The 22,197-nt window shown below is 47.3% G+C and overlaps 1 protein-coding gene across 1 annotated transcript; it reads right to left on the bottom strand.

The window, feature by feature from the left end:
* Positions 1-1,512: 1,512 nt before the first annotated feature.
* Positions 1,513-16,800, bottom strand: UAP1L1 (UDP-N-acetylglucosamine pyrophosphorylase 1 like 1). The gene is made up of 8 exons (XM_024200252.3): positions 16,596-16,800; positions 13,970-14,145; positions 12,231-12,403; positions 11,180-11,373; positions 8,934-9,074; positions 6,477-6,662; positions 4,829-4,895; positions 1,513-3,066 (listed from the first exon to the last, which is right to left on the bottom strand). Exons 1-8 carry the CDS (start codon positions 16,709-16,711, stop codon positions 2,980-2,982), a joined length of 1,140 nt encoding a protein of 379 aa, XP_024056020.1. The 5' UTR covers positions 16,712-16,800; the 3' UTR covers positions 1,513-2,979.
* Between the last annotated feature and the right edge of the window lie 5,397 nt (positions 16,801-22,197).

Here is a 22,197-nt window from a genome sequence, read left to right as displayed (position 1 = left end):
AAAAACTCAGCTTGTTTTGGAAACTCATCCTCACCAGTGGAGGAGGGAATGGGAGGATGTACAACGATCCTCCTTGGATTATTAAAGTACTAGAGCCCAGCAAACCAGCAGAGACATCACCAATCTGCCACTTGTGAAGAAGCACTAGGATTTTCCTGTAGATTGTTCCATAAATAGGGCCCCCTTTAAAAGTGATTGCTAATGTGTGATGTTAGAGTAAAAGTGTTATTCCACTTATCACCTTGTGTAAATTTCTATATAAACAACAGCTGTGAAACTGAATGTAGAGCTCAGCTGTATGTTATCAAGAGGCACACCACCTATTTTAGACTCAAATTTAACTCCATCCCACGTAGCCTGTTATCCTACTTTAAATTAAAGCTGATAAGTCTGAAAAATTGAGACTACGAAAAAATGTTCTGCTGAAAAATACATCCCCCATAATGTCAAACTTCATATACTGTGCTCCATTTCTGGGTTACTGTCATAATCTTGGAAGAAAGTGCGCTATGCCGATATCTTTAAAACAGATCGTCAATAATACTATCCACAGCAGCAGTGGCAACATCAATGATATCCAGGACAAAATACCAGAGTATTACCCACATGCAAGAAATACAGATGAAAACCTACTAGAAATCATAGTAATATCTTTATTATAGAACTGTAGTCAAGAAAACTTTGGGAGACATAAAAGAGTGATCTCCTTTTGTTTTATAAAAAGTGTCATTCATCATAAATGCTAGAATTATTTTAACCCAATACGTGACAGATACACATAATTAGTATTTAAGAAGTTCCCTTCAAATCCGTTTTAATTTTCCAGTTTAAGACACAAGGAGCCAGGAAAAGAACATTCAGCATTCTCATTCAGCTCCTATTTGAAAACACAGTATAAAAACCCGTATCAGGTGCTACATGTTCATGGCATGAAAGTGTGTTGGGCTGAACTGTAATTCAGGCTCTGAAGAAAATGTATTCATTGGGCAGAGGAACTCTGCAGGAAAAAAGTATCCTTTGAGCACAGTGAAGTTTAAGATAAACCTGTGCCTGACTTAACAAGCATCAGTCACAGAGATACTGTGTGATTTGTCTTCAGCTATCATTCAGTAGCTTGACTGAAATAGAATTACCTCAGGAAAATCCTGCAATTTAGTTTATAGACTGAACTGTCAAAGGCAAGTGCCAAATTTACAATCATTCTTTAAGGTACCAGTTACACATGCTAATGAAGTAATTAGGGATGCAATCAGTGATCTGCATGTGCAAATGGCCATTTGCAACTCATATGTGCAGATACAACTCATACATGCAAATCTGGCAGACTAAATTTAGATTCTTTCTTAAGAAATTATGTGCCCAGTGCATAAATTACAATCACTCTACAGGCAATTTTTATATTTCACCAAAATTCTGGGTACTTTCAGAGGCAGGAGTTTTAAAAATTCACTCTTTTAGTTTATAAAAAGGTTTATGTTTAATAACAGGTCAGCAATTTCCTGGTCGGAAATATCAGAATCCAAATTAAATATATTCCCCAATTGCTTTCTTTAGCTTTATAAAATGGCTGTTATTGGGGGTGGGGAGAAAGGACTTTGGGTGACAAGTTTCTGACCGTGAAGATACCTGTAGAACTGCATCTGCAAATGCAGTATTTGGTCAATAGACTCTCAGTATATTTTTATAACTATGAAATGACTTTGGTGATCTCAGTGCAGATTTCAGTGGATTAGTATTCCACATCACAAAGCACAACAGTGTCAAAGACTGCAGCGTCCAAGGAGAAGGCACTTCCACCCCATCCTTACAGGTGGTTCTTCTAGGTCAAGATTGAGGTGCAGTTTGCTACCCATGCTCTGTTAACCCAGGTTCTCAATCTTGCACTTTTCACTAAACGTTATTTAAAGATAACTTTAAGAAGGAAGTTATGACAGAGTAATACAACACTTCAAGGGAGGCAGGAGTACTGGACACGTACCCTTCCACTCGGTTGTGAAGGCATATTATTGCTGTTTTATTGCTTACATAGTTTATGCTGGGAGTAAATAGTTCTTGCTCTTTGGATTTAACAGTTTTCTCTACCACCTGGATTTGTTCCAATTATTGTTTTAAGGCACTTAGATAAAGTCCAAACATTAGAGATATGCTATAAAGCAAAATGGAAAAAAGTTCACCTCAGGACAAAAGAAGTGGAAGGATGTTGTAAAAACATTTTTATACTGATTTTTAAAGACTAGATCACACCTTAAAATGTAGCACTGTGCCAGGTAGAATCCCTCTAACCTGCATATCTCCTTCATATTTTGTTGGTGAGGTGACTCCTGGACATGCAAGCCTTTTATTCCCAATTCTGCAACCCTTTTGTTAAGGAACACTTCTTCACACCAAGAGCCCCAATGAAGTAAGCCCCAATTCTGTGCATTTGGGCTCCTTAAGTGAGCACCGTTCATCAGTAACGATTGCAGAATTGGGATCTTTGCAGGATTACGTAAAAAACAACTACCACCACCAGATATTCAGGAGAAAGGGCCCAATCCTGCAAGGTGGAATGGGACTTGAGCGTGATCAGCCTTTACAGAATTGGGCGTCAGATTAATCTTCATATTCACACACAACTCCCAATAATGTCAGTGGGAATAAGAAGTAGTGAGAGGAGAATTAGACCCGTTAAACTGCAAAGCAGATGGATTTGGTCCCAATGGCTCTTCTAAAATAAAAGGAAAAGGCTCAAATGCACAAATAAAATCTGTTTGTAATTGAGAGCACAAATATAACTTCATTCATACCTGAACCTACACGTATGCTGAGGTAAAGATGCTGCCTTCAAAGTTAGCAAACAGAATTAGAGTATGTCTCTATATATTTGTCAGCTTAATTGCTACCCAATCAATTATCTCTATCATTAATAACAAAGCCAATGGTTTAGCAGTGTCTGTTCCCAGCATAGAGCTGATGGCCAGATTTTTATTTTTTCTTCATTCAAGCATCTTCTAGCATTTCTATTTTGCTTTCATCAAGTATAAAGGGCGAATAGAAGTCTTTGCTCTTCATGTGTGCCTCCAGACCCTGAAAATACAGGAAAACAACATGCAATTAGGTTGTAAACACATCAGACTTGGTTGACGTTGTTATTTTTAGTGCATTTAGTACTGGGGAAGGGTGACTCACAGCCCAGGAGGCTAAAGATTTTCTGTCTAAAGAAACAAAGTACAGACAAGCAGCCCCAACTTCCCCTGCAATATGCTACAAAGCTGAACCCTGTGTTTCCACAGTGATGCAAAGGGGCTTAGCCACCAAGTGCCCAGTAAAGTCAGTGGGAATGGCACAGCTCAACCCCCTTGCAACAGACCTCCAAGGGTGTATCTCCAAGAAGAAGGAAGGTGTGTTCTTAACGCAGGTTAGTTAACACATGGTAACTAACTCCAGGCAAAATTCTAGTGAAGACAAGGCAGTTTGTAGTTAACATGTGTTAGAAGGAAGAGTTTAACCCTAGGCTCCCTCATAGTCTTTAGCTATGTCTACACAGTAGCCGAGACAAGTAATTCCCAGCTGGGGTAGACGACACACATGTGCTAGCTCTGCGTGAACTAGTGCGCTAAAAACATTACGGTGTTGCCACAGCAGCATAGACACATCTGCCTTTACTGCAACCTGTGAACATAGGGTAAAACTACAAACTGCTCTGTCTTCACTAGGATTTTGCCTCAAATTAGTTGTCCTGCGTGACTTAACATGAATTAAGAACACACTTTCCCCCCCCCCCCTTGTTAAGACAAGACCTAAGTGTTTACAAATACCCTCTAGGAGCTTGTCTACCCCTAAATGCCACAGGGTAGACACTACCTATGCTGACAGGAGGGCTTCTCCCAGAGGTGTAGGTAATCCACCTCTCTGAGAGGTGGTAGCTAGGTCGATGGAGGAATTCCGTCAACCTTGCACTGTCTACACTGGGAGCTAGATTGGCATAGCTACGTCACTGGGGGGTGGATTTTTCGCATCCCTCAGCAATGCAACTGGCTCAGCCCATCTTCTTAGTATAGACCAGGCCTGAGAAAAGTCTGTTTCACCATGCTGCTCTCTGGGTCTCTTGTGGGGCTATTTCCTATCCTACTTATCCCAGATAAAGCTGTATGCTGCATGGCCTGCCTCCTTCACACTGCTATATCATTCTAGGCCGCTTCCCCTTTCTTCCACACCAGGCCCTGGCTAGAAACACAGAAAGAAAGCCTCTCCCACATGATTTTGTAAGTAGTGAGGGGAAGAGAGAATCTCCCCCCCAAAAAAAAAAAAAAAGGTTGTCCTACAAAGACTATCAGTTTCAGGAGCAAGACTCCACAGATTTCTTCTGAAATCCAGTCTCTCCGAAAGGCAGAGCGTATACCAAGCAGTGTTGTTGCTAAGTATTATTTGCTCACTATGGGCGAGATACTTATCTGATGCAAACTCGTGTGCAGAATTACCCCATCTGAGGATTTGGCCTGATGAATTTATTAATCATATTTTGCACATCCAGAAAGCTTTTAGTCAGAGGATCTCAAAGCATTTATAAATCAAAGTCTCACAGCCCCAAGGGAGGGAGGTATTACAAATCTCACTTTACAGATGGATAAAACTGAGACACATGGAGATTAAGGGATGCAACCAATGTCATACTGTTAGTCAGTGGCACAGCCAAAAATATAAGGCAAAAGGTCCTGAATCTCAGGCCCCTTCGGCTAACCATTACCATATTTCCAAGCAACTGCAAGGTGAAGAAACCTGTTTTTTCAAAAGGAAATACACACACACACACACCATTAAAAATATCTGCAGAGACAATTATACTCACCTCTCCAAAATAAGACACTAATGGAGAAATCTCACACACAGCAGGAGGATCTTCAGTTCCCGATAAACTAAAGAATAAAACACAGGATTAATCTTTCTCTTTATATGTCTGTACAATGCTGGCATCCTTGAGAGAGCTCACAGAACAGAACAGGCTACACCAAAGGGGCAAGAGAGAGTTTACATTCAGAGATTAAGCCCAGGTCCTGTGACAGTTTGAACCTGCATTATGGGTAAATAGGAGGAGTTAACGTTTTCTGGCTACTTCAAATCAAAAGAAACAAATGCACGCAGGTTTCGACGATGTCCTTTTCAACTAATATTAACCGCTTCTGGGTTTACTGGACTATGAGATGATGAAACAACAGACACCCCCCCCCCGCCCCCCATGGTAAAGTTTGTGTGAATTAAGTGTGAGAAAGGAAGCACCTGAAATGGGGATTGTTATATAGTAGCTGACAACCAGATGTTAGTACCCAACAGAACAAAAACACTGCTATACAATGAGAAGTATTGGGGCCCTGTTCAGAACAGCTGGTGCAGATCGGATAACTTACACCTCTGCGGTGCTGGCTAAGCCCTTAATGCCAAGAGAAAGAATGACTGCAACAAAGGCAGTATTGCCGCTAACGTTCTCTGTGTCAGGATTTCTATCCTGGGGGTCAGCTTTAAATCCTGCCAGGGTTCCATGGGGGTGTGGAGGTGAACTACTGACTCAGTACTCTCCTTGACAGCCTTGGCCATGCCCCCTTTCCGTACAGCATCCCTGACATTTGCGGATGCATGGGCCCCTACACAACCTTGGCATAACTCTGGTTGTGGGCACTCTACACTGCTGCAAACTCAGCCCTCGGTGGATGTTCCATCAGCAGAAGCTTCTGCCTATGGGTGTCTCGACCCCATTAAGGGTATCCGTACACTGGCTGCCCTGTGACCTGCACCCAGAACTCATTCCACCTCCCATGATTAAGGCTGCGTGTTTGTTACAGAGGTCGTGGAAGTCACGGATTCCGTGACTTTCCACGACCTCTGTGAAATTCCGCAGCTGCAGTGGCCAGCATGGCTGACCCTGGGGCCAGCCACACCGGCCGCTGCTGGAGCCACCCCGCAGCCAGCCGCTCGGGCGGCCCCGCAGTCAGCCGCACCAGCCGCTGCTTGGCAGCCCCGGGCAGCTGGCCGCGGCGTCCCCCAGAGCAGTGGTCGCTGGGACGGGACCCGGACCCCCCCGAGTGCAGTGGTGCCCCAGGGCCCCTCCCCCAGTGCAGCGGTGCCCCCCCAGTGCAGCAGGGCTGGTGCAGCTAAGATTTAGTCAGGGGTGTTTATAGTAAAAGTCATAGACAGGTCACGGGCAGTGAATTTTGTTTATTGCCCGTGACCTGTCCATGACTTTTACTAAAAATACCTGTGACTAAATCTTAGCCTTACACGTGAGCTCTGATCACTAATGCAGCAGGAGCAGTAATCAGCATTGATCTCCAGCGGCGTGTTAATGAAAGGCCTGGTAAAGGACAAGAACCACACCCACCACTGCAGGAAATTCTACCCCAAGAAGTGACAAATTCCGTGCAACAGCGTAAAATGCCACAAACCAGCCCAGATTCGGTAGCGACTGGGAGGGAAACAACAGAACATGTCACAGAGGGGCTCACTTGAGTTTCTCTGGTATCCTGCTGCCATTTTCATCCAGGAATCTGGCTCCAGCCTTCAGAGCCCAGCGGTAATGCTGAGAAAGGAGGGACCGCCGAGCTGCGGTCGGAGTGTCTGTGTCGGCTGTGTCTGCATTTTTTAACGGGGAGAACTCCTCTTCCCTCAAAACTTCAAATGCAACAAAATTCCTATCAGAGAAGAGGAGGGGTCAGGAAAGAGAGAAAAAGCTTAATATGGGTCCTCTCTTGATGGTACAGACACTTACAGATTTCACAGGGTGGGGGCTTACCCTGGGTAGCACTGATGTAGAATAGCCCCGCAGAATGAAGCCAGGCTTAGCCCCCTTCCCCTGGTGGAGAGTGAATGAATACAAGGGTCCTGGGATGGGAGCACAGGAGTAAAGGGGAATGTAAGGGCAGTTTGGACAGGAAGTTTGTTGTGAAGAGAGCAGGTGACAATTCTACAGAGCTCCCAGGCACAAGGCCTAGGGGAGAGAGACACCTTCAGGGTGCAGCAGCCTGCTGGCTGGGAAGCCTCAGCTAGAAGGGTGATAAATAAGGGACCGTGAGCCCAGAGGGTGGGTTACAAGCAGGGGGAACAGAGGCAGAAGTAAGGCCGGAAGCTAGGCTGGGTAAGCCCTGCTACACTGCACATGAAAATCTGTTATGAACAAACAGGTCCAACTGAACTCCGAGCCCGGTTTTTCTAAACCAAGAAACTGTTATAGTAAATTAGGTTTCTTTCCTTAGGAGGGGGCTAGGGTCAGCAACGCTAGTCCTGGTTACGAACAAGCCACCTGCACAATACAGTCAAGCAGAATATTAAGTGTGTGTCTACACAGCTGTGGAAGGAACCGCCCAACCCGGGTTGGGGATCATGCTAGTGCTCTAAGAGCAGCTGTGTAGACAGCGCTTTGACATGGTGTCTCAGGCTGGAGGTTGGGCACTAAAGCCCACCGCTGCCCTAGGATTCAGAGTCCGAGCTCCAGCGTGAGCGGCGACATCAAATCGCTGTCTGCCCAGCTGTCTAGCCCCCACCCTGCTAGCCTGAGTCTATTGAGCCAGGCTGGGAGGCTCGCTGCCGTGGGCTGTGTAGACATATCCTAAAAGAGCTGTTTTTCAGTAATGGGAAATGTGAACAGAATCTCCCCAAAGCAACACCTGCATATTTTTGCATTTCAATCTGTCAATGCATTCTGCCACAGTTAAAAATCATCGCTTATAATTAGCCCTTTCACAGCTTGAAACTCAGATCTGTTTTTGGAGCAGAATTATTTTGCCATCGTGGTATACTGGGTTATTTTTGTCGAGTTGCTCAGTAGGGCTAGGCAGTGCACATGGACTTGTTTGTGTCAGCAGCCCTCCAGGGATACTTGTTTATTAAAAAATAACGCCCCCAAAAAACAGGATTTCCATGGACTGTGCAAGCAGCTGTATGGCGCAAACAGCTGGATCAAACTTCGGAGAGCTTAGTCCTAAATTAAATCCCTTTAATAGAAATTGATTTAAAAATCTATAAACAAGAAGCCACCACACTCAGGCCGAGGTTCCTTTATATTTATATTTCAACCTGGAGTGAATCTCCAGCAATGGGAGGGGAGGGATAGCTGGTTTGAGCATTGGCCTGCTAAACCCAGGGTTGTGAGTTCAATCCTTGAGGGTGCTATTTAGGGAACTGGGTAAAAAAAACTGTCTGGGAATTGGTCCTGCTTTGAGCAGGGGGTTGGACTAGATGACCTCCTGAGGTCCCTTCCAACCCTGAGATTCTATGATTTAGTGCTGAATTCTAGACCCAGGAAAACAGAGTTTAGAATAAGAATGATGGTAGATACTTGAACTATTAAGTGCAACTCCCTTTCCCCCCAGATTAATGCTACATTAAGACTGATTTTTTACATGCATTAAAAAGTCAGGCAACATTTATTGTTCCAACAGCAATTGTAACTTGGCCATACAATCCTTAAATAATGTGTGTTACGGCTGTATATGGTGCTAATTGAATACCTGGGCTTAATGTGTGTGTAAAATCTAACAGTCACAGTTGCCACAGGGACCGCAATTCTAGATGGCCTGACTTTTGTGGGCTTACAACCTTATGGCTGAGAATTTAGCAAATGTAGGCTTTGCATGGAATTTCCTTGTTTCATGTATGAGACGAAGACCCACGCCACCAGATAACACCCAGTGGAGCGTGCAGTCATTCATTTGCAGACATTCAAAGCCAGGTTCACAGGTGCTGGGGCTATGTGCTCCAGAACACAGCACGCCCAACAGGGCATGGGAAATATGAAGCTGGCAGTGCCTGGGCCATCGCAGTATTGGGGGACCCCAGCAGATGTAGCAGTCTTTTCGCCAGCCTCCCCAATGTCACTTTCAAAGTCCATGCTACCCGTAAAGGCGTGCTGCAACCTACAGTCAAAGAGAATACTGAGAAGGAAAAGATTGACGTCTGCCACTAACTTAGAGAACTGGAACACATCAAACACAAACTTCTCCAGCTTTATCCCGTTTGGCTTTAGCGGCTTTACCAGATTTCCCTCCTCGTCGACGTAGGGCACCTTCTTTATGGCTACATGCTGCTTCAGCTGGGGCTCAAATTTCCTGCCAGGGTGAAAGAGGAGGAAAACCAGGTTCATTTACTTCATACCCAAAACACGGGCAGGGGAGATCTCAGGTCTCAGCAGCAAACTGCTTATTACTACTATTAGCCATACCTCGGGATTACTGAGTGCCATTCATTCCAAAGCTCTTTACAAACAGATAATAAATTGTGCCTAAGGATCACTTCACTGACCACAGAAATGCAGCCACCTCTGTGGGGAAACGTGGCAGCCATTCTGGGCCACCAACACTACACAACCGGCAGGAAGAGAAGAAGAATTCTGTGTCCAATTGAAACTCCAGGAAGAGTTTTTTAAAAAAGTAACTGCCAGAGCTGGAATCTGACCAGGAACCTTAATTCCACCGGCTCTTTAGTGAGCCCAGGCCAAAGCCAAAGATCCTTCCTCAGACAAACCTACCGCTGACCTCCATAAAAGCTCTGCCCGACTCCAGGCTGAACAGAAACGAAATAAAGCTCACTGGATTTGTCTCCGCCTATTAAACAACCTCAATGTTGCCTCTCACCCAAGGAGAGGGGCCCTCCGGCAGCGTAGTGTCCCCAGCACTGTGCTGGGCCAAGGGAAGAGTGCCCCTTAGTGAATTGCCAGCATCGCTCTTTGGGGCACCCAGGGGTTCCTTGGACACCTCCCTCCCCAACTCTAGGGGCAACACTCACTCTTGCCAGAGCCCGGTAATTCTGCCCCATCCCTTAACTTTATGATGCAACCATTGGAACCCATGGGTGCGACTCCTTAAGCTGCCAGAGGTCACTGCTGGGCTGTGCGGATCTCTCCCTCCGTCTAGCCCCAAACATGCCTAATCCCTCTCGGCCCAGGTAGGTTCACTTTCTTAAGAAGATGAAGTAACCCCAGTGATTCCATCAACAAGCAAAGGCTCCCTGCTCAGGGCCTGATATGAAACTAACCAGGCAGTTATTCTGCGTAGGTTCAGGAACTCCAGGCTACAGGAATGCCCAGATCTGACATGCAATCAGAGAGCACAAATTTGCAATAACAACCGGGAGAGAGAGGACAAAAGGGGGAGGGGGGAAATAAAACCAACCAGCCGCCAAGTTTAACTAAGAGCTGGACTGAACTGTACATGGTGTGAAGAAACCTGTCCTGCTGGAGAGCTGTGCGGTGGCGTTCTCTGGAAGCAGGCCACACTCAGCCAATGAAACACAAGCTCATTAGAATTAACTCCCATTGCTGGATCGTACTCAGTGGGTAGGAAATGGTTCAAAGCTGACTGACAGCTGCTTTCTCCGAATTACCTCTCTCCCGGGCATTGCAAACAACAGCTCCAACCCCCTATAGCAATGCCTCTGGAAGCCAAGGTTCCCATGCTCTAATGATGAAGGTTTGCTCCCCCGCATCTTACTAAGAGAGCCTCTTCAGCCACGTATGAGCCCACAGACCTCACCCATTTCCCCCAGCACCAGGATTAAAATCCTGCCCGTCGAAGATGACTGACATGACTGGACTACTTCAGAGCTGCTCTTTAATCAGCCCACACTGCTGCTGTGCACAGCAGAGCTCTGGGTCCCCTCTCCGGGGATGGAACGAGCTGACTCTGCAGCGCGTCCCTGCCAGAGCTGCTACGGCAAACGAGATCGTCGCAAATCAAGCTGAAGAGCAGTAGGGTAGAGCAGCCCCACTTGTGGCTGGCTTCCGAACAGTGGGCGGAACCCTCCACAAGAGTCGAGTCCGAGACAGACTCAGGGCTTGGCTATACTAGAAAACTTGCACCGGCGTCACTGACTTGATCTGGAATTGATTCAGTGACACCAGAGCAAATCCCTAAGGTAAGTGCCCTTGAACAGGTTTAAGCTGCCGTTACCCCCGTTTAGCATAATTCGGTAATTACCAGATTGAGCTAAACTGAGCTTTTGCACGGATGTAACTAAGGTGATTTGGTTACACCAGTGCGGGCAACCGGTGAGTAGAAGAAGGTGCTGGGGACTTCAGCGGATGCACCTGTTTTTCACAGAAGGGGGCGGGGAGATTATCCCATAACAGAAGCCTAGAAACCACAGCCGGCAGGATAGTTTCTGCCATGGATATTTTCAGTCCGAAAAGCGAGCTGGCAGGTGCAGCGGAACTTACTGTGCCACTGTCTCGAGGAAGCCGAGCGTGAAGAAGTGATTGCAGATATTGCCGGCACTGTACACCAGCCGCCCATCGGGACTCCGCATCTGGGCGGTCTCTAGGCTGATCTCGCTGTATTCCACCACCTGATAGACCCCGTCCACACGGCACACTATCCCGACAGGCTCTGTGGGATAGGCCTTCTCCACCACCTGCAGCCACAAGACAGAGGATAGGGGGAGCAGCCAGGAGGCAGGGATTCCATTGGCATTGCTGGGGGCTAGTGCAAACCCTGTGGGAAAACTCGCACGCAGTGAGGTTCTGCTAAGCGCTGACCTTCAAATGCCATAGCAGCACAACAAAGGGGACATCGCAGCATTGGTGGTGCATTTTGCCCTCATGAATCTGGCTTCTTAGACAGTATTCAACCAGTTTACGAGCCAAAGCATTTGGAAGAAAATGCAATGCTCAGCGAGAACAGAGTATTCTCGGGCACATTTTTCCTACCAAGGGCCTTTCATTTGACCCAACATGAAATGCAAAATATTTCTAGTCACTTCCTTTAAGATCTTTATCTATGTTAACACTTTTCATTGCATGCTGCCCAAATCGCTTTCAATAAATGTCAAGGGCCTGCTGCTGTACTGTCACAAAAACATGCTAGCTTTGTTCCATCTAACTCCCCACTAAGGGAGCATCTAGTCTGGTGTATTTGTAAAAGACACCCCAGTGTACACAAGCCCCTGGTCTCTGAAGGAAGAGCAGGGAGTTAGAAAAGAAACAATTTCAGGTTGTAATTTCCCGTGCAATTTGATGAAGCCCATAAAATAATCTGAATGTGATTGCCATGGCACCTTGTGGAAAGGGCACAGGGCTTTATATCTGCAACCACAATGGTACAAACTGGATGCAAGATTCACCACTGGTGCAGTTCTCCCGGTGGGATCAAGATGGAAGCTGCATGGACAGGTGTCACCTGAACTCCGCTGAGCCATGGTACACACCCCAGAGCCTTGGTACGCATGAACAGGCATGCTGGGGGAGTGGTCCAACGTCAGCATCACCTCACCTTAGCACCGCAGTCTGCCCCTTTAGACACGCAGAAGCCGATGAAGACGGGATCAGCCATTTTGACGAGGATATTGTCCACACAGTACACATGGATATACTGGATACCGCGCCGCTCCATGTCTTCCAAGATCTTGTTGTCCACTAGAGCACGATATAAGCCGCCATTGCCATCTGGAATGCAAAAGAAAGAGGGGGCCCCATTTCCTTAATGTCCAGCCACTCAAACCACGCGTTGACTGACTGCAGACGCCACATGCCCTGAACAATCTATAACAAGGAGGGTTTTTCTAGTGGTTAAAGTGCAGGACTGGGAGTCAGCTCGGGTGCATTTTACTTCTGGCTTTGCCCCGGACAAACTGCATGACCGTGGGCAAGTCAGTTCACTATAGTGCCTCAGTTTCCCCATCTGTAAAATGGGGATAGTGACGCTGACCTATGCTACAAGAGGGGTTTCGGAGCTTTGTTCACTGACATTTGTGAAGTGCTTTGAGATCTTTGGAGGCAAGTGCCACAAAGAATTAAATAGAGACGGAGAAGAGGATGGAACTCAGCTGTTCTCAATGGTGGCAGATGACAGAACAAGGAGCAATGGTCTCAAGTTGCAGTGGGGGAGGTCTAGGTTGGATATTAGGAAACACTATTTCACTAGGAGGGTGGTGGAGTCTCCTTCCTTGGAGGTTTTTAAGGCCCGGCTTGACAAAGCCCTGGCTGGGATGATTTAGTTGGGAATTGGTCCTGCTTTGAGCAGGGGGTTGGACTAGATGACCTCCTGAGGTCCCTTCCAACCCTGATATTCTATGATTCTATGATTCTAAATGACAGACACACCCCTTGTCTTCCAAAGTTTCAGACTCTGCCACAGTTAAAATACAGCTTTAAAAAAAATTGGTGTGGTTTTGGCCTGCTGTCTTTTTACAGTAGTGTTAAAAAACAGTCGGATTTTCCCTTTAACTGTGTTGTTTTTTGTACAAGGCACCTTGAACACTTATGCAACAGACACATCAAGTGGATCATCCTCACTTGGCTACAACCTTTGCAGCGCTCCAAAGAGCTCCCGGGGAAGCCAGCGCTACACTCGGCATTGGAGGAGATACCCCTGCAGCAACACAGGCTTGGCACATCACTTCCCCGGATTTGCTGCTTCTTTTAATCACGCACAGGCTGGGCACAGGAGGCCACTGTGTGTTTTAAGGTGATAGTTAGACTTTGCCGGAATTTTCCTTTGCTAGAAAACAAACATGTTTCCCAGCCACGTGATCACTCCCCAGCCTGACAGCATTTCTCTCTGGGGTTTGCAGCCGAATCGATAGCACTGACTGGAGCCCGGCACAGCATAGGCAGGGGATGGCCCAGCAGCCCATACACAGCTCTGCTCATGGCCTTCAGTCCTGACATGCAGCACTTCTGTTATAATCCTGCCTCTCCTCCATTCTCATCCCGCACACATACAGCTCTGCCAGTGCGCCTCATCCCTGCCTTGCACCAGCCCCTGCTCTTCCAGTCCGGTCAATATTCCCAGACTGTGCGAAAGGGTCTGCGATGTGGGCGAACTCCCAGCGCAGTGAGATGATCACGCTCGGAACGTTTACCGCATGCATTTATCTGAACCCCCAGAGCGAAGCTAATCAGGAGCGTTAATATATGTAGCAGCAGGGAGTCCCCTGTGTGCCCAAGAGAGGGGCTGAATTTCAACACACACTCCCCTCCTGTGACTATCACGCGCAAACTGCAGGGTACCTGGTGCCATGGCAACTTTCCCCTTCTGTTCCAAGATGGCTTTCCCATCAAACGTTACAGCTGGCAGCATCCTCTGCTCAAACATGATCACATTGGTCTTATCCAGGTCAAAGTAATCGTGTTCTATGAAGAACGTCTCTGTTGGCCCCAGTGTAAACTCGCTTGTCATGATGTACCTACGGGAGAACAAAAGCTGAACAGTCAGGATGAAATGCAGTTAATACACACACACACACAGAGCAAGATATACCCTTACAGAAAAACCCTATAGACCAGGGATGGCCAACCTGAGCCTGAGAAGGAGCCAGAATTTACCAATGTACATTGCCAAAGAGCCACAGTAATACATCAGCAGCCCCTCATCAGCTCTCCCCTTCCCCAGCACCTCCGACGATCAGTGCCTCCCCCTCCTTCCCTGCACCTCCTGATCAGCTGTTTCGCGGCATGCAGGAGGCGTGGGGAGAGGAGGGGGAAGGAGTGAGGGCACGGCAGGCTCAGGGGAGGGGGCGGGAAGGGGTGGAGTGCGGGCAGGGCCTGGGGCAGAGCCAGGGGTTGAGCAGTGAGCACCCCCCGGCATATTGGAAAGTTGGCACTGGTAGCTCCAGCCCCGGAGTCGGTGCCTATACAAGGAGCCTCCTATTAACTTCTGAAGAGCCGCATGTGGCTCCGGAGCCACAGGTTGGCCACCCCTGCTATAGACCAAACTTAATAAAGATGTAATCTATAGGGACTTTAAATAACCTACAGCATTTCATACAGAATCATCTCTCTGCTACTGATCTTAAACTTCTACAGAGAGATTCCATTTCTGGTCAATTCTCTAGGATCTCTACAAGGAATAGTATAGGCCTGAATTTATACTTTGACCATAGTTAAACATGCCCCTGTCCAAAAACGAGTTGGACTCCCGTGCGTTAGAGGGTCAGTTAGCAACTGAGGTAAGGGACCAAAAAACCCTCTTTGCCTTATCAAACGGGTATCATGAGAGGGAGGAGGAAGGGTTCACAGTGGGTTTTGCGCTGTGCCAGGTCTTATGGGCCAGTGATGAATTTTCAGTAGCTTGAATCAAAGCTTTCCAGTGCCTCTTTACTGCCAGAGAAATACAGCAATATTTTCCAACCTCACAGCTGTGTGTGGGTTCCCCGCCCCCAGTTTCTTTATTCCTCTCTCGCCTTCTTTCTCCTCCCCCTCCATTATCTTCCCCTCCCTTTAATTTTCTTTTCTTCCTTAATACAAGGATGCTGAGTGCTCATTTTCCTGAGTTCCCCCCTAAGCAGCTCTGCAACTCCCACTACTATCCTACAGGGGGTCTCCTTCCTGCATAGCAGACCAGCCACCCCAGCACCGGTCAGCCCAATGTGCATACGTACATGGGGCTTACTTCTCCCTGACCGCAGCATAAACTGGCCTCCAGGTTTGGTCTACTGCATTTTCCAAACTATCTCCTTCATAATGAACAGAGCACCAGGCAAACACCAGATGTGATCAACTTCGATTTTACATTCTAAGAATAACGGGCCTGATTTCCAGAGGTGCTGGAGCCGCAAGCGCTCACCGATCCGGTCCAATACACAGAGTGTGAGATATACTTCCACTAATAGGGCATTAGCTCTACAGCAGAGCAACCTACAGCACCATGCTGTTTAGGCAGCACCTGGATTACGGCCCAGAGACACTTTTGTGCCTCTGCTTTGCCTGTGACCAGGCAGGGAGGTGACAGTGACAAGAACCCGGCTTTTATGTTAAGGACGAACTGCTAGCAACAGCTTGTTCCAAGAATTGCACAGTCAGTGCTCTCTCTCTCTCTCTCGCTCTCTCTCCCCCACCCGCCCACCAGCACAATTATCTTTTTGCATGTTGCACATTTAGACTGTTTTGAAACCTTGAGGTTTTGGAAAAGGAAATAAGCCAGTGGCAGTCATGGGATCGCGAGTCCAGTTGTAAATAAACCACCCTTAAAGTCGGCGGCATCCCATCTTTGGCAGTGTCCTATTTAGGGCTGCTCTTTTCACGTTTGTGCGACGACTTGCTCGGGTCACCCCAAACTGGGAGCTACCGTATTGCCACTCAGCTTCTGCAAGAGTGAGCTTTGTTGTGGCTGTCTTGCCAGCAAACCCTTCAGGACTCTGCCAGTTCAAACTGGCCTTGCGGTAACCATCAGTGAACCCCAATTCCCGAGCTCCCCAGATATGTCCTTCTGCAGCGGTCAGTCCCTCTCACCGGACACTCACAGAAGTTTGCTACCTCCGAAAGGAGAGGGCACACATGAGCTGGTTAGCTGAAGACCCGCACTTCACTAAAACAGGACCGAGATGGTTTTGTGAGAAAACAAGAATAAAGTTTACTAACAACAGCCATAGGTGCAAGTGATTTCAAGTAGGAGTGAAAGAGATATGAAAGGTGACAAGCCAAACACACTTTCTACAGACTAAACTTCAGCAAGTTACAAGCTTTGTTAAGCAGGATTCTCACCTATAGTTAGTTCCCAGAGACCTCAATCTCATTGGCTGAAGGATCCACCTTTCTCAGATTTCAAGCGCTCTGGCCTCGTGTTTCTCAGGTGATGGATGCCCAAATGGCTTTCTGTTTCTGCTGTACCACGTATACTCAATATCATGCTACCTACCATGGGATGGTACATGTCGTGCCGTATTTCTTGCCGGCAAGCTGCTCCAGTTTGCGGATTCTTTCTGCCTGGATCTGATACAGGGTCTTACCACTGGGCAGCCCCACGCTGTACATCCCCTTGGGATAGGCCACGCCCAGGCGGGTCCCTTGCCCTCCAGCCAGGAGCAGCACCGCCACTTTGCTCTGTGAGATCTGACGGAAACCTGCTTGGGACAGAAGCCCCACGAGAGAAAACAAGGGGAAGGAAATGGACGGATCAGCAAACAAAAAGAACAAGTGCTCTGTGCACCTCTGTAGGGGCACAGTGCTGTACAGACAAGAATTAAGCTTCACCATCTCCATGTGATAGGGATGTACCATTCTCCCCATTTTTAGGTCAGGATATTGAGGCACGGAGAAGTTAAGCAAGTTCTCAAAGGTTCCGTGTAACGCCACACCCCTTGGTGGGCGCCAACGGCATGGATTGAACCTCTGACCTCCTGATCTTAAAGCATGAACCTCTAGTTAGTGCTGACATTTGTACAAGTATGGTAAAGCGCTTTTCTTCTTGGGGTGCTGTCTGCAAGTTACCACAAATGGGCAACACCCAACATGAATCAAATGCAAGGTGCCCCCTTGTGGCAAACGCTGAAATCTGCAGGAGAAAGCCCAGTGTATCGCTGTGCTCTCTCAGCTCTGCAAAGTTACAAAGAGTAACATCTTGCTTTTGACGCCAACACACAGCGAACAGACACACTGAATAAGGAGCCATTTTTTTCCTGACCACTTTAAACCCGAAGAAAAGCAACCCGCTCTCCAAATTCGTGATCAGAAGGAAAAGGCCTGTGGCTGTCTTGACATTATCTCACCTTGGCCAGCATCACAACACAAAGCAAAGATTCAGCTTCCAACAGTAAAAGCAACGGACAAAACCCCTCACTGGTGTCAGTGGTGTTACTGTACATGAAAGATGCACTGGGCCCATTGGCTATGACTTTGCTGCCAGGTCTTTGTCCATGGTTAGAAGGCTCAGATCCACCATGGTGATATATTCAGGCAGAGGGGGGATATTACCACTTCCAAAATAGCTAGTAATGCCGTAACAATAGCACTTAAGAAAGCTAATTCCACAATACTGTAATTGCATACCATGGTGTCACTGTTCAGCACACTGCACTTAAAGGGACACCACCCCAAGGGTGAGAAGACATCTCGGCACATAGATCACTTTTCCAGACCGCAATTAAGCAAAAACTGTACAACAACCCATAATAAGGTCCAATCACTTTGAGCGTTGACGCGAAGTTAAACTCCGAATGGGACAGTACGGAAGTTAAGAAAACCTATTTCCCCACTGGAGCAGAAAATGGGAATGATGGGGCCTTTTTACAATGCTCAGCAGGCTCCCAAATGCATTTGCTCCCCCTCTTATGGATCCCTCCTTGCTGCTACCCACTTTCATCTTCTCTCAGCTTCTTCCTTCGAGGCCGCTCTCTGAGCAGTTCTCTCCCCCACTTCCTCTCTGAGCCACAGTGAACCACGGTCCCAGATTTCAAGGCTAGAAGGGACGTGGTGCTCATACACTTTGGGGAACACAGGCCGGAGGATTTTGCTGAATTAATTCCTGTTTGAACTACAGCTTCTCTTTTAGGAAAAGAGCCCAACTGGGCTTAAAAATCGCCAGTGATGGAGAATCCACCACAACCCTTGGTAAGTTATTCCAATGGTTATTTATCCTCACTTGACTTTCACCGGGCAAGTGCCTCCCTTTGCCAATGTGTAAAAAGGAGTTTCCAACCTGAGCGGAGGTGGGTGTATAAGAATTCATTGAGGCTGACAGAGCCTGACATAAATGCAAAGAAACGCTAGGTCTGAAAATGAAAGGTCCTTATTCCGCTCTCGGCTGCCCTGCCCTCCCCTCGGTCTTTCACCCGCCCGTTGCGTGTTGAGGTATTGCTAGCTGTGCTCTTTCGGACTGCGTGCTCTGTACAACAGCAAGCAAGGCTAAGCTCAGCAAAACGAAGGCTAGACCCAAGTGAAAGAACAGATGAGCTATGTAAATAAGGTTCCTGCTTTGGGGATTTTTAGCTCTGAGGGCAGGAGAAGCGTGCATGTGTTCATTCTCCACTAACCTCCTCTAGAACGGGACGCTCTTTTATTTAAACTTCTTATGTCCCTCTCAGAAAAGAAGGGACGTGATACTGACTAGTGCAAAACTCTAGACACAAGCCGACCAGCTTTAATTGCGGGCAAAACTCATGAAATACTGTGTGGCCACTGTGATGCTGGCAGACCAGGTGCCAGCTCATGCCAAAGCCCCAGGCCAATTCACTTGTGTATTAGTATAGATTAAAGTGGTTATGAATTGCATAGAATGTACTTGGTGTTTAAACTTCATGAAAATTAATGGGATGTTACATGCATTGATCTCACTTATCTGTATCCTGTTCTAATGTAATGGCAAACATTTCCATTTTGTATACCTCTGTAACTAAATAACTGATCAAATGAGAAAGACGACTTGTGTAATGCAGATGAAGAACTTTAGCAGGATCCACCTTTCTCAGAATTTGAAGGCAAACGATCACTGTGTGTGATGGCCAGAAATCTAAGACTCCTCTCTGGCCACCAATCAAAGAAAGAGCCCACCTGGATGGTGACCCTGTCAGCTTGTTTTCTCGGAGAAGAAAATATAAAAGCAGGATTCAGGGGAAGATCCTGTTTGGACTCTTACAGAGGTGGGTACCGGATGCAAAGCAGAGACAATTTGGGTACCCTGAAAAGACTTTTGGAAACAGGCAATTTATTACATCTTTGCCAGCATTTGGAATTATAGACTGTGACTCACCTGTATATCTATTTTACCTCTCAATAACTCATTTCTTTTTCTTAGCTAATAAACCTATAGTTAGTTTTCTATAAAATTGGCTGCCAGCATCGTCTTTGGTGGGAGATCTAGAATATGGCTCTACCTGGGTGAGTGACTGGTCTCTTGGGACTGGGAGTAACCTGGAATATTTGTGATGTTTGGTATAAGTGACCATGTATCACGGAGTCCAATTTGTCGGGGTGGCCAGATAGACTGGAGACTGCCAGTGACTACATGGTAACACTGTTTTAGTGATCTAGGAGTTCACATTTGGTACTGTCGCGGTGAAATCTAATTATAAAACACACCAGCAGTTTGAGGTGTCCGCCCTGCTTCTGACAGTCTGTCCTGAGGCAGGCACTCATGGTCATGAGCATGACAATCAACACTGGACTCTGCTACGCACAGTTCTAGACACAAGCTGACCAGGTTCAACTGCAGGCAAAAATCATGGAATCCTGTGTGGCCACGTGGGGTGGGGTGATGGCTTTAAAATGGACAAAGAGGTCAGCGTTGAAAACAGAGTCTGTGGGGGAAGGGAGATCATTCCCAGAAATTGGAGGTAGACCTTAGGCCTGGTCTACACTCAGTTTTTGTACCAATTTAACTATTTCAGTAGTTAACCCAAATAATTAATTGCTACAAGCTCTTGTGTGGATGCAGATATACCCATATAAAGATGCCTTACCGCAGTATAATTTTTCTCCCTTCCCTTACAGGAATAAACTATACTGGTATAAGTACCTTTATACCAGAATAGCTACATCCACACTGGGGGATGGGGATGTGTGTACCACTTAACTATACCAGTACAGTTAAAGCACCACAATTTGTGTGTGTGGACAAGGCCTTGCAATGCTGGTGCAGTGATGATCAGAAAGGCAAAGGCCCTAGGCTGGCCAGTTCATTGAGTTTTGCCTATCACTCTTCTGGAGAGAACAAGATAAAGCATAAGGCTTGATTACAGCAAGACAAACAAATGGTGCATGGGAACGTACCAAATGCTAAGCAAGCAGAGAGCGCCTTTCCCTCTGTTAGCACTCTTGTGTTTCAGAACTTGGCTGGATTTGTCAGCCTAATTATCTGCAAACAAATTAAAAAACAATAGCAGATGGACTCAGGCTTGGAGCCTCAATGCAAGGCCAAGATGTGCTGCAAATGTCAGTGCCATAACGCTGAAGGGATGTCCGTGCAATGACTGAACAAATGCCATAAAACAACAGTGTAAGAAACTCTCGCAGGTGTCGCCTAACAGGGACGTTAAAGAAAATGGACGTATATTTATCAAATATAGGTAGAAAACTCCCTGTGCATATCTAATTGGCTCTCAACATTGTTTTCCTCTGGCAGCGATTATTCTCTTTACGATGTGAGCGAGCGTCTGGCACATATGGCGGCACAGCTTGCTGCATGGGTCTAGCTTACTGATACCCGAGTGAGAAGAGTAACTAAGGGAACAGCAGTGCATAAAGAAGCATATCTCCTTTCACACGGGAGCTGGCATCAAACTAGGCCAGTTCAATGAGCATTTGAGGCGGCAAAGGGCTGCATCTGCAGCGTTCTGCCCCTGCTCCCATAGTGCCTTGCACTGAACATCGGCTAATCTAAACCTTTAGCAAAACTGAGCTGTACATTTGCACGCCTAGGCAGGATTATTCTATGCAAGAAGGTTCCTAAGATAGCACCTCCAAGTAGAGAAGCAGCACATTTAGCCCCAGCGGCTGGTTCAATTCCAGCTCAAGTATTTACATTTTGCCTTCACAAATTCCTTCCATCATTGATCAATATTGTCTCCTTGTGCGCCCCCATCTTATCCATCTCTTGTCTTATACTCAGACTGTCAGCTCCTTGGGGCAGGGACCGTCTTGTTCTGGGTCTGTAGAGCACCTAGCACAATGGGGTCCTGCTTCATAACTAGGGCTCCCGGGCACTACCGTAATACCCATAAATAACAACCAAAGTATTCTTCACTCCCCTCCTAGAAACGCAGCAAAATGGTGCTGCTGACGCAGAATGGACAGTGGACGAGAAGCTGGATATGAGTCAGCAGTGTGCCCTTGTTGCCAAGAAGGCTAACAGCATATTGGGCTGCATTAGTAGGAGCATTGCCAGCAGATCGAGGGAAATGATTATTCCCCTCTATTCGGCACTGGTGAGGCCTCATCTGGAGTACTGTGTCCAGTTTTGGGGCCCCCACTACAGAAGGGATGTGGACAAATTGGAGAGAGTCCAGTGGAGGGCAATGGAAATGATTAGGGGCCTGGGGCACATGACTTACGAGGAGAGGCTGAGGGAACTGGAGTTATTTAGTGTGCAGAAGAGAAGAGTGAGGGGGGATTTGATAGCAGCCTTCAACTACCTGAAATGGGGTTCCAAAGGGGATGGATCTAGACCAGGGGTCGGCAACCTACGGCACGCGTGCCAAAGATGGCATGCGAGCCGATTTTGAGTGGCACGCTGCTGCCTGCCGCGGTCCCGGCCCCCACCCCCACTCAGCCCCCCCGCCCACCACTCTCCCCTGCGGGGGCAGGAGGCAGAAGCTTGGTCCTGCAGCAGCCAAGCTTCCCCCTCCCCCGCTTCTTCCCCAGCGTGGCGCTTTCCTGCCCCTCCTCCTCTCCTTCCCTGCGCCGATCAGCTGATGGCCCTTGCGAGGGGGAGGGGGAGGAGTGGCAGCGTGCTTGCTGCTCCGTAGAGGAGGCAGAGAGAGGTAGGGACGGGCCTTGGGGAAGGGGGTGGAACAGGGCATATCCCT

The sequence above is a fragment of the Terrapene carolina genome, unplaced genomic scaffold (genome assembly GCF_002925995.2).
Source record: "Terrapene carolina triunguis isolate 2854851 unplaced genomic scaffold, T_m_triunguis-2.0 Scaffold449, whole genome shotgun sequence".
Taxonomy (NCBI): domain Eukaryota; kingdom Metazoa; phylum Chordata; order Testudines; family Emydidae; genus Terrapene; species Terrapene triunguis.
The sequence above is the reverse complement of the archived record's forward strand: the minus strand, read 5'-3'. Positions and strand labels throughout refer to the sequence as shown.